The 12,020-nt window shown below is 36.1% G+C and overlaps 2 protein-coding genes across 3 annotated transcripts in view; both read right to left on the bottom strand.

Annotated features, from left to right (window-relative positions):
• Positions 1 to 216: 216 nt before the first annotated feature.
• Positions 217 to 1,518, bottom strand: mespbb (mesoderm posterior bb). The gene is made up of 2 exons (XM_084095283.1): positions 490 to 1,518; positions 217 to 371 (listed from the first exon to the last, which is right to left on the bottom strand). The coding sequence occupies exons 1-2, from the start codon at positions 1,219 to 1,221 to the stop codon at positions 321 to 323; spliced, it is 783 nt and encodes a 260-aa protein (XP_083951409.1). The 5' UTR covers positions 1,222 to 1,518; the 3' UTR covers positions 217 to 320.
• Positions 1,519 to 5,207: 3,689 nt separating this feature from the next.
• The window catches only part of sv2bb (synaptic vesicle glycoprotein 2Bb), a 28,136-nt gene continuing 21,323 nt past the window's right edge, over positions 5,208 to 12,020 (bottom strand). For both annotated transcript variants that reach the window (XM_084095541.1, XM_084095542.1), the window contains exons 3-13: positions 11,083 to 11,263; positions 10,488 to 10,639; positions 10,254 to 10,387; positions 9,267 to 9,356; positions 9,021 to 9,134; positions 8,853 to 8,941; positions 8,463 to 8,627; positions 8,231 to 8,364; positions 7,960 to 8,160; positions 6,943 to 7,102; positions 5,208 to 6,396 (exon numbers count right to left, since the gene is read on the bottom strand). In XM_084095541.1, coding sequence (XP_083951667.1) covers positions 6,213 to 6,396; positions 6,943 to 7,102; positions 7,960 to 8,160; positions 8,231 to 8,364; positions 8,463 to 8,627; positions 8,853 to 8,941; positions 9,021 to 9,134; positions 9,267 to 9,356; positions 10,254 to 10,387; positions 10,488 to 10,639; positions 11,083 to 11,263 — 1,604 coding nt within the window. In that variant the 3' untranslated portion in view covers positions 5,208 to 6,212. The remainder of the gene's footprint in view (positions 6,397 to 6,942; positions 7,103 to 7,959; positions 8,161 to 8,230; positions 8,365 to 8,462; positions 8,628 to 8,852; positions 8,942 to 9,020; positions 9,135 to 9,266; positions 9,357 to 10,253; positions 10,388 to 10,487; positions 10,640 to 11,082; positions 11,264 to 12,020) is intronic.

Here is a 12,020-nt window from a genome sequence, read left to right as displayed (position 1 = left end):
AGTTGATTTTAAAAAGTGTGAAAACCTTTATTATTATTTATTTATAATTCAACAAAATCTTAAGGTAAAAAGTTAATTTCATTTTCAATTTCAATTTAATACACAAAATCAAAATGTTGACATTTAGATGATTTTTTATTATAAATATCAATAAATTAGTACTTTTGTACAAAACACATGATAACATACAAAATATATAATATTAAAATAGACATCTTAAAATAAGATAAAACAATATATTAAAATACATTAAATACTGTACAGCGGAGTCCATAAAATTAAATATTTGAAAAGTTTTAAATATTAGTCCAATGAGAGTTTTATCCCCAGAATTCCGGAGCAACTGGATAGTGGACGGCTTTGTTGTAGCCCTAAAAAGAGAGGACAAAAGATGGTAAGTATTTTATACAGCATTTAGAAAGCAAAATATTCACATTTGAAAATTGAATTAACAATAAATCACACAATATGCATAAACAAAGTACACACCTGGTATGTTGTGGCTGTATCTGCATACAAAGGGCTGGCCAGAAGAGATTCTGAGCTGGAGTTGAAGGAATCATCATAAGCAGGTGTTTCCATGCCCATGAAAACCTGATGACAATCCGTTTCTGTTTGCCTCAAGACATGCTCTGAAGGTCTGAAGGTGCTTTGACACAGTTCTTGATGTGATGTGCTGAGTCCCCAATACTCTGGCGTTGAATTGCCCTGATATTGAGACGATTCTTGGTATCTAGAAGCTCCAAGGTCCCTCATCTGGCAGAGAGACTCTTCGCTGAGGCCTAGTTGAGCTGACAGATAGGAGATGTAGCGGATAGTGAGGCGAAGGGTCTCGATCTTCGTCAAGGTTTGACCGACAGGAGCCACTGAAGGAGGTAAGTAAGTCCTGAGGTGATTGAGAGCTTTGGTCAAGTCCCTCATTCTGAGCTTCTCTTTCTCACTGGCACTCTGTCTTTGCTTGCTAGGGTTCTTGGAGCGCGTTCTTCTAGTTCCGACACGGGAACATGCGCCGTCCTGATGTAATGAACCCGAAACGGGTGCTTTGGCACCTCTGGAAGGTGGAGAAGAACTGTTTTGAAGCTGGGCTGAAGGAGAGAAGTCCACGTAGGAGGTAGGAGACACTGCCTCAGGAGATGAGATGTTGTAGAACTCAGAGTCTGAGCTCGGGCAGCTCCAGGAGTTCTGTGTGAAGTAGCGGAGGAGTGGAGAAGACACGTCCATTCTGTGTGGTTAGAGAGGGTCAGTGATGCTGGAGGGTTTGCTGGAGGGAGGATTTATACCAGCCTCAGGCCTCAGAGGTGTGAAGTGACACCTCCACAGGCCTCTCCAGGCCACCACTGTCTGTCTCAGACCAGACTACAGTGAGAGAGGGAGAGAAGTCCAGTCCCGATGTGGGAACCTACAGATATGAGTCATCAGGTAATGTGTGATTTTTCACCCCTACCCAGCATCAACTTTTTTTACTTCTGTTTTTAACATCAAGATCTCCAGAAGTATTTGGATTATTCTCAATCCATAAATAGAAACACGATAAAGTGGTATTGAAATATATGTGAAAAAGTGGTTCATTAAAAAATATTCATGCTAAGTAGTATTTGGCAAATTAAAAAAAGAGCAAAAATACTGTAAAGTATACAGTAAAATATACAGTAGTCAATAAACAAGTAAATTATACAGTAGTCAATAAACATGTTGGCATATATATATATATATATATATATATATATATATATATATATATATATATATATAAAAATGTTTATCACTGTATATCACATGCTGCTGTCCTATGGTCAACTTTGAATAATTAGTCACAAATATTTTTGAAAATATGATCATATATTTTTTGAATAAAATAAATATTATTTGTACCATATGTATCATTATTTCAAATTCCCCATGGAGTATAAATAAATATGAAATGTTATATGTAAAATCTACATGCTTACATACTATACTGTGTATATATATATATATATATATATATATATATATATGTGTGTGTGTGTGTGTGTGTATATATATATATATATATATATATATATATATATACATACATACAGTGTATACATACATACATATGTACATACAATAAAAACAATATTTTTTTATAGTTTTATGCCAAAAAGGCATAATTTATAACAAGAAATTTCCCTAATGCAAAGTTTTATAGCCATTGATTATCAAATAAAGGATAAATCTATACTCTGCTTTCTCTAATTATTAAGAAACCAATATACAGACGATGATGTGTGGTCAATAGGTCACAGTTGTAAGGGGACAGAGGCTTGGGTCATTCTCTCACAGCCAAGGTGTTAAACGACACCTCTAATGGGTCACATTAAAGGGAAGTCCACTGGTCAGTTGTCTGTGTGAACCTTTAATGGAATTTCACACCACACATGTAACTGGGCTAATGAGGCTGGCTAAACAATATTAAGAGCCATCACACTAATATACTGCCATTGAAAAGACTTTTGAGAAATAAAGCCCACTGATTTGTAGACTGTTAAAAGCTTTTAGATTCCATTTTGTAAACTTTGATTAGCATTAGCATTGATTAGCATAGTGTGCTGCAACATGTGCTGCTAATTTCAAATTTATAAAATGGCTCAAAACACTCAAAATCAATAATATGTGATTTGAAAACATCTTAAAAAAAGCTATTGACTACATATTTGGACTCTTTGAAGGTGTGTGGGTGAGTGTGTGGGAGTTTTGAGATGCCACTGTTTAGACTGGCACCTCGAAGTGGCACCTTGAGAACTACTATAGGTGCTAAACCTGTGAGACACAGTTCACGAGAGTCTCCGTGACCTCGCCGAGATCAAGTCAAGAGTTCATCTTCTCAGAATCACTCAAGTGCACTTAAAGCCTCTGTATTCAACAATAACTAATACAATCAATCGATTTTCATAAGTATCTATTTGCCGCTCTGCAGTAGGGGAGAAAACAGATAAAAGATTTAACATTAATATAACTTAATGCACACTGCAAGGATATCAGGTTCCCAAAGTAATGACCAGTGACAAGAATATATACATATTATTTTTATTTATAATTATTCTGTGTGAATAAATTAAGTTAAAATTATTCTTTGTCATTTAGTTCTGTTTTTTTTTAAAATATTTTAAGTAACTTTTTTTTAAAGAATTTTTTTTTTCAGCAAGGGTGCATTAAATAACAGTGAAGACATTTATAATGTTATAAAATATTTTTATTTCAAACTGTGCAATATTAATATTAATAAGAAATGTTTCTTGAGCATCAAATCAGCATATTGTGACACTGAAAACTGGAGTAATGATGCTGAAAATTCAGCTTTGCCATCACAGGAATAAATTACATTTTAAAATATATTAAAATAGACAACAGCTATTTTAAATTGTAATAATATTTCACAATATTACTGTTTTTTCTGTATTTTAAAATGCAGTCTTGGTGAGCATAGGAGACTTCTTTCAAAAACATAAAATATCTTACTGACCCTATACTTTTGAATGGTGTATTTTTACTTATCCGGCAGATATAGTTTGTGTTGCAGAAGGTTGTTGAGACATCTCAGCTAACATCTGAGTTTTTGCACGATGACTTGTCCTTTCAAGGCCTTGGTTTGACCTTTGTGATTGTGAACTTTCCGTACCCTGGTCTCGAGAGAGCCGAGAGGTGCCAGGACTGTGGTGATCTTTGGCACCTCAGAGGCAAGGAGAGCGAGACAGTTAGAATCTATTAGTTCAAAGTCTTATAAGACCACAGCGTTCATCTTTTCACAATCTCAAAAGGAAAGAAATGACTATTTTATTAAGGCCCATGTTTCTATTCAATCCTACCATTTAAAGCAACAACTTTTATCCAAATCAACCTCTCAACCTTCCCATGGGAACTACAATGTTTTCTCTTTTTTTTCCTCCTCTCATGGCCTGCAGCATTTTGCACCCTGAGTGTGAATCAAAACAAAATATCTTGAGACAGAGGTGCTGCAAATCAGGAGAAACATGACATTGCATTGTGAGAACGACACAAGTATGTGGTGCCCAATGTGCAAAAAGTATCAACAATCTAGTATTTGTTATGCACTCATTTTTGACCAGAATCTGCATGTAAAATGATCTTTGCACTCATCTTTTTGCATATTTTCCCACCCACTTCCACAGTTTCAGTGACCGTAAGAGCTGAATAGCTTGTCTACAAACTAAAACCTCTCAACCAAGCGAAAAAAAAGGGACTCTGCTCCAACTCCGTTTCCCATGTCTTGTTGTTACATCTTTCACAGAGTTGCTCAAACCCCAGGACAAAATGAGCTGGCAGGCAGAGGAAAGTATTCAGCCAAAAAAAAAAAAAAAAAACACCACATAATTATATTTTTTTTAATTCATAATATACAGACACAAAACAAAAACACCAGAATGGAAAACAAAAAAAATAATTATTTCTGTGACAGCCAGAAAATATTTCCAAATAAATATGCTATTAAAATGAAAAAGCAAGTAATAATAATAATAATTTGTTACATTTATATAACGCTTTCTGGGTACTCAAAGCGCATATGGAAGGTGTGAATCTCCTCAACCACCACCAATGTGCAGCATCCACCTTGATGATTCGACGGCAGCCATACTGCGCCAGAACGCCCACTTATTGGTGGAGAGGAGACAGAGTGCTAAATATATATTATGCAGAGTTTATTGTTAATTATGCATGATGAGAAAGAGGTTTTCATTGAATTATTCAGCCTTTAATCAACTTTTCTAAAAAATTTCTTCAACCTATCAACCGGTCTGATCTTTCAGGCATAAACATTTAATTCTGGTGCATGTATTGAGTTTTAAAGCAAAACAGTAATAACATGCACAGCTTTGTTCGGTGACAGCTTTATAAACCTTAAAGGGATAGTTCAGCTAAAAAATTTAATTCTGTCATTTATCCACCCTTATGTCGTTCCAAACCTGTATGACTTCATTTCTACACAAAATAACCGTTTTTTGTCCATACAATGAAAGTCAATGGGGTCCAAAAAAAATATTGGACCCCATTGATTTTAATTGTATTCTACATTATTTTGTGTTCCACAAAACAAAAAGTCATACAGGTTTGGAATGACATGAGGGTGACTAAATTATGATGGATCCTTTATTTTTGGGTGTCTGTCCTTCCTATAACCGGCTCACTGATGTCAAACAGAAATGATACAGGTTACCAATGACTAGTATGATCTAACCGGTTTTATTTGCAGTGAGACATACATTAGATCATCCAGACAGCACATTGACACAAACATTACTTTGTAAGTTACACACATGCAACTCAGTCAACAACGAAGTACAGATATGTGGCTCTGTGAAGCTTAAGTCCAAAGTGACAAAACCGTTCCACTTTTTCAGGATTCACAGGATGCAAAATAATAAAATAAAGGGTGGTAGAGAAAGAGAGTGAGAGAGCACTAAGAAACAACACATTTAGTGAAAGGCAAGGTAAAAATGAGGCTAGCTTTGTAAGGGACTCCGCCAGATTGGGCGATTTACAGTCAATAAAGCAAAAATAGAAAATGGAGGAAGCACACGTAATGGCGCAGTGACCTAACAAACATAAGCGCACATTCTGCACCGAGCATCCGAACGTACAGCGACACATTGAGATCAGTCTCTTGACATACAGTGGGACACTTGCAAACTCACAGGACAGAAATACACCTTTTTTCAGGCGGAGATTATATCATAAGCAAAGGCAGAGGATGAGACGCTAGCAAATTACAAGCTATGGAATAAGATAAAAAGAAAATTCTTCAACAGTACCTGAATTTTTTGACCAAGAAATGGCACAGGATTGAGACTTCCACGACTCAGATTACTCCAAGCAAATCTGGGACAATTTTATTTTTCATTGGAGAGTTTTTTCTCTATAATACTCCCTGTAGACTTTTCTGAAACTATATAGCTAGAGCAGATTTTGGGGGGGGGGCTGCAAATGACCAAACAGGCCTTTAACATACTGTCTATGAAATATTAGGCATATCAATCAATAGTTGACTAGGGGTAAAACCATCAATTGGTCCTTGTAGTTTTTTGAATATTGGAGTTTGTTGACACTATATCACATATTATTAGTATTTTGCTTGTTTGTTTTTGAATAAACCCAATTTTACACATGCCAGCAGTTGTTATCTCCACACTAATAGTCATATAGAATGGTTCCAAACGTTCAGCTTCAGATTTTCACAGCAAGATCTTCTCCCTGGTCTCAGGCAGTTTCAGGGCCACCAGTCCACCACCGACCAGAGCACCGAAGGACAGAAGAATGGGGATGACTTTGGTAATGCCAACGAATGACGCGAAAATTGAGCTTCCCAATATAGCCGCCAACTTACAAATGGCATTTAAGGCTCCAAACGCTGTGGCTCTGTAAGAAACATTGAGAACAGGAATTAAAAAGATGTTTACTACTTTAAGGGCCAGATTTACTGAACGGCAAATTAATGTCCACAATCTAAAAAAAGCGCCGATGGGAGTGGGAAGTTCTTTGGGTGTCATGTCAGGCTCAACAATGGTATTTGTACCATCATTTACCACCTTTTTTGAGCACTAATAAAATAGCACAAATAGCACTAAATTGACTAGCGCAAATGTCACATGGCATGATTCATTTAAATACTCTCCGTCCAAAAATGTAGTGGTCTGACAGGGAAACTGCATTTGCACTAAGGTCAAGCACAAAAATAACGTTTTCATGCATTTTAATAGCTAATTCCTCATTGCCTGTCTTTAGGAAATCCTGACAGTAGTTTTTTTAATTGCCCTAAAAGTAAATTGTACTAAAGAACATTTAACAAACAATTATACTATTATTTCATTAAGCCCAACTATCTGTACCATTGTTTGCAAAGTCGAAATAACAAACCTAGATAATATGACGTAGTGTGTAATATGCGGCATGTATTTTATATACCTTTTTGAAGCTGGGTAGAGTTCCACGGTGATGACTTGAATGCCGTTCCATGCTGCTACGCTAACACCACAAAACAGACACTGCCAGGCTATAATGGCTGCCTGACTAAAGCTCAAGAAAAGGAAAAAGGTACATCCAGCAGAAATAAGCATCGAACCACCTGAAGAAAGAAGAAAAAATGGTTTTCACAGGCTTGTCTTGGTTGGAAAAAACATTAGTGACAGATTGCAAGCTATTAGATCTAAAAATATGGATGGCACCGCAAAAACATATTATAAGAAAGTTTGGATAACATTCCCATTAAAGGGTGAGTTCACCCAAAAATGAAAATTATCCCATAATTTATCATTTATAATTCATAATTTATATGATTTCTTCTTTCAGCCAAACACAATCAAAGTTATATTAACAAGCTTTACAATGGGAGTGAATGGTACCTTAGATTTTGGGCTTCAAAATCAAAGGTGCCATTCACTCCCATATTATTTTATATATATATATATATATATATATATATATATATATATATATATATATATATTTTATATAATTCCAATTATGTTTGGCTGAAAGACTAAATTCATATACATCTAGAATGGCTTGAGGGAGAGTAAATTAAGGGATAATGTTCATTTTTGGGTGAACTAACCCTTTAAGTTCTGAAAAAGTAATTTCTTAATGTCCCCTGAACGTTCAAAACGTCGCCCCAACATTCCCATAAAGATTTGCAAACATTATGGGAATGTATACTTTTAAATGTTTTTGAATGTTCGGAAACAAATGGTAACATTTAAAAAAATGTTAGACGAACATCCAACTAAAACATTTAAGAAACAAACGTTCCATGAATGATGTATAAATATTTTTTTAGTGCTGATGTTTTAAGAACATTATTAAAGACCAGATAACTTTGAACAAATGATCTATTGACGTAACTGGAAGAACATTTGTTCATAACTTAAGGAGAACCTTGCCAGAACGTCTTCTAACAGAACTTTGTAAGCAGGGTAAGCTCACCTATAATCTTGATTCGTCCAATTTTGTCCATGAAGAGTGCTGAGATGATATTTCCAGGCAACACAGCTAAGCTGCCTAAGAAGCTGACCAAGTAGATGAGGACGTCGTTCTCATCCTCATAGTCTAAATGGCATCCCTTCTTGTTGTGTATGAAAGTGACGTTCTCAAATGTACAGTCAATGAACTTTTCTTCATATAAGTCTGTGGAAATTAAGAAACCATGAGGCCAAGTGTGCTAAAACAACTCTGGATAGTGGGTAAGATCTCTTACCTGTGTCGTTAAACACGGTACTGCGGATGGTGCAGTTCTCAAAAAACGTTTCTGTGGATCGGATGTTCTCGAATAAGCAGTCCACGAACAAGGAGTCTTCAAACTTCACAGACTTCATCTCAATGTTGATGAATCTGCATGAAAGCCCACAACATACATTGAGAAACTGTTGCCTGACAATTAAAAAAAAAGCATTCATGGATAACAGACGTCGCAGTTTCTGTCAACGTACTTGTCGTTGATGTATTCTCCTTCTCTATGGACTTGGTTTTCCAAAGAAAAGTTGAAATGAAAATGCTCCACCTTCTCCCGATGAAATACTTTCAGCTTGGATTCATACTCCTCGTGCTGGAGGTGTTTGACCATGTCAGGAAACCACACCGAAAGCCCGTAATAACTGAAATATACCACAAGAAAGACAAGAAATGAAATGTATAGTGTAAGTGTGAATACTCCACCAATGGTGTGAGTTTGGGGGAGGAACTATCTGTTTTTCTGACCAATGGCTGAGAGAGTGGGTGTTCTGGTATTGCAGTTCCATTTTCTGACACTATAGGCGCTAACATTTACCACCAGTGTTTCAGAAATCAAGACTAATTAGGAATTAGTAAAAATGCTTTACCTAAATGCCATAGTGAACCATATGATGGCCATTAGCAGAGTAGCGAGTCTTAGATCACGGCCCAAGAGGGACAAAATATTTTTGATGACCTGCACACAAAAATAGCTTATTTTAAGATTACACACTGAATAACTTAAGGTCAACTAAACTGTTAGCTTTTTAGTTTACCAGCTTGGTCAGTGTCAAAGTTCGAACCCCCCATCTCTGGAAAGCAGTTCCAGTTGCAGACTGAATCTCAATAAACTCATCTTCCTGTGTCTTTGGAGTCTTGATATGAGTTACCTGGATAAAAGGATTCATTATTTTTGAGGCATTATGGTAAAAGACAGATTTCACCATGTTATCATAGTAGATATAATTGCATTAAATTTTATTACAAACATCAAATCAGCTCTTAAAAATCATTAAACTTACAGTAAACACTCTCTCAGGTTCTCCTTTGGCTCTCCAGTTGGTGTCATGAACCTGTTTCAGGATCATCCAGGCTTCATCATGTTTAGCATTCTGGAAGAGACAGATATTGTTTTCTCACAGCTGTGTCAATATTACTCATAATGGTTCATATTACTCATACTCATAATGTAGTTGTGAGATACATACACTACCATTAAAAGTTTGGGGTCAGAACTGGGGTCAGAATGATCAGAACTGACATTAGAAAAATGTATAATGTTACAAAAGATTTCTATTTTAAATTTTTTGAATTTTAAATTTATCAAATAATTCTGGATAAAAAGGATTAGCTATGGTTTCCAAAAAAAGGCGTTCTTGAGCACCAAATTCAACTTTGTCATCATATGAATAAATTATGTCAAATATTAAAATGAAAAGCAATATTATTTCTCAATATTACTGCTTTTACTGTTTTTTTTATCTTGAGACTTCTTTCAAAAACATTAAAGAATTTGTACTGACCCCAAACTTTTGAATGGTAGTATAGTTTAACAAGTTCAAGCAACAACTACATGTGCTTACATGCATTTGTATGTATACATTTAAAGAGGAAACATTACACTTTTTGTCTGTTTCAAAACCTAGCATAATTAAAACCCTGCATATAAGACTTGTGAAAAAATAAGCTAAAGGTGAAATCTTGATCGTAAATAAACCTTTTCACTCAGTACTGAAATAAACAGTGTAATTAAAATAGATTATTTTACAATCATTAATATTTTTGTGTGCTGTGGGTTTGTTTATTAGAGTATCACTTGGTTAGCTTAGCATCATGCTAATGTCAAACTTAGCTCAAGATTTGTGTGGTGTGAGTTGCAGCCTATGAAGAATGTTCCAAATCGGTCACTTATGACGGGTTATGATGCCGTCTGTGTAGGTAGTAAGAAGCGAGACAGCTTACTAGGTCTTGGAACAAAGCTATTGTATAGCTGAAATATAGTTATGTACCTCCAGCAGGAAGCGTGGGCTCTCAGGCATGAACATTAGCCCAACAAAAGCTGCTATTGCTGGGAGAGCACAGACCAACACAAACACCCTCCAGCTGTGGAACTGGAACTCAGAGCCCATACTGAAACCCCAGCCTGAAATACAGCAAAACACAAGCAATAAACATAAATACAAGGGGGAAAAAAGGAACTTTATCCTTACACCGCTCTACAATTACAAGGTATATGTTTGTACCATATCGAGGGATGATGCCCCAGGCTGTGAAGGAGGCGTAGATGCCCCCCATCATCCAGAACATGCAGAGCCAGCTGAGATGTTCTCCTCTCTTATCCATCTGCAGGAACTCAGAGAAGTACGAGTACACGATTGGGACGGAGCCCCCGATCCTGCAAGAAAACACAGGGCAGCAGTCATCTTACAATGCAATTATTCATATACCTGAAAACCTCTTTCTTTTTCACAAAACCTCCATAAATGGCCACGGGAGCATATTGAGGAGACCTCTAAAGTCAGGATACAGCCCTTAGGCTTTTATTGCTTGAAAATATTACCAGAGGCAGCTAGATTGAGAGTTCCCCGTAGATCAGTAGCCTACTGTAATTACTGCCCAGCCTTGCTTGGTTTAAATTAGATGTTGAGCCGAGGGAGAAAGGCCTGAGCCTGGACAAGCCTGATTTACAGTATAGGGCTCAAGCTCCAATGGAAAACAACGACTTATTATCATGCAATTATATGGCTTCCAATGTGGAGGGCAGACCCAAGTGTTTTTTCTTGATATACCATTCCTTCTCTTTCTTTCTTTGCTTTGTTCTTTTCCCCTCCAGCTTACCCAAATCCAGAGAACAGCCTGAAGAACAGGAAGAATCCGTATCCCTGGGCAAACGAGGAGAAGAAGGCAGATAGGCAGTTCATGGCCAGGACGATGACCAGACATTTCCGTCGGCCCACTTTATCAGCCAGGCCACCCCAAAGAAATGCTCCAAACATCATTCCCAGAAATACTATCAAACCTGCAGGAGAAACAACAAACCATGTGAGATCAACTGACAAACAGATACATTAAATATATATTTATACATTTATACATAAAGATATAATAAATAATATTATTATAATATTATTATAAATATTACATAATATTTTAACATTATACGATTATATTTTAATATTATTTAAAATATTATTTGTTTAAAATATTTACAATGTAAAAACTACACATACATACAGAAATAAATACTTTAATGTTTAATTACATTTAATTTAACTAAATAATTTATTCATGTGTTTATTTATTGGTACGTTTCAAGCATTTTTTGTAGACATATTGTTTGAGTACCTCTAGGGGGCGCCATCTCACTCCTTTCCTTCTTGTTAGTGTGCATTAGGATTCTGATCACCCCCCAAAATAGTTTTTCTGTGCAGTGTTTACTTTCAATTACTCTCATCTAATGAGATTCAATAGAGCCTACATGTGTTTTTTTAAATGACATAGACGTAAGATCAGAACTCAAGTAACCACAGCTCAACTTAAGCTAATGCAGTGTCAGAAATAGAGGGAAAAGAACATCAAATGAGCAGTCACAATGTTAAGTGATTGCAATAAAAGGTTTTGCGGTTCTGGGCTGCGTTTCCTAAAAGCATGGTAAGCTTAAGTGTATCGTAGACACCATTGGTGGCAATTGTTCTACAATCAACTTAGGCTTACGATGCTTTTGGGAAACCAGCCCAAGTCAAGCTTAATGACTGCGAGTGGGTGTTCAGAAGCTA

Source organism: Abramis brama (assembly GCF_963993115.1).
Source record: "Abramis brama genome assembly, chromosome: 20".
Lineage (NCBI taxonomy): Eukaryota > Metazoa > Chordata > Actinopteri > Cypriniformes > Leuciscidae > Abramis > Abramis brama.
The sequence above is the reverse complement of the archived record's forward strand: the minus strand, read 5'-3'. Positions and strand labels throughout refer to the sequence as shown.

What these genes read in the sequence shown, in the direction of transcription:
- mespbb (XM_084095283.1), bottom strand. Translation starts at nt 1,221, where the DNA reads ATGGACGTGTCTTCTCCACTCCTCCGCTACTTCACACAGAACTCCTGG. An exon ending in ATACAGCCACAACATACCAG is followed by an intron (nt 372 to 489) that starts GTGTGTACTTTG and finishes CTCTCTTTTTAG; the next exon opens with GGCTACAACAAAGCCGTCCA.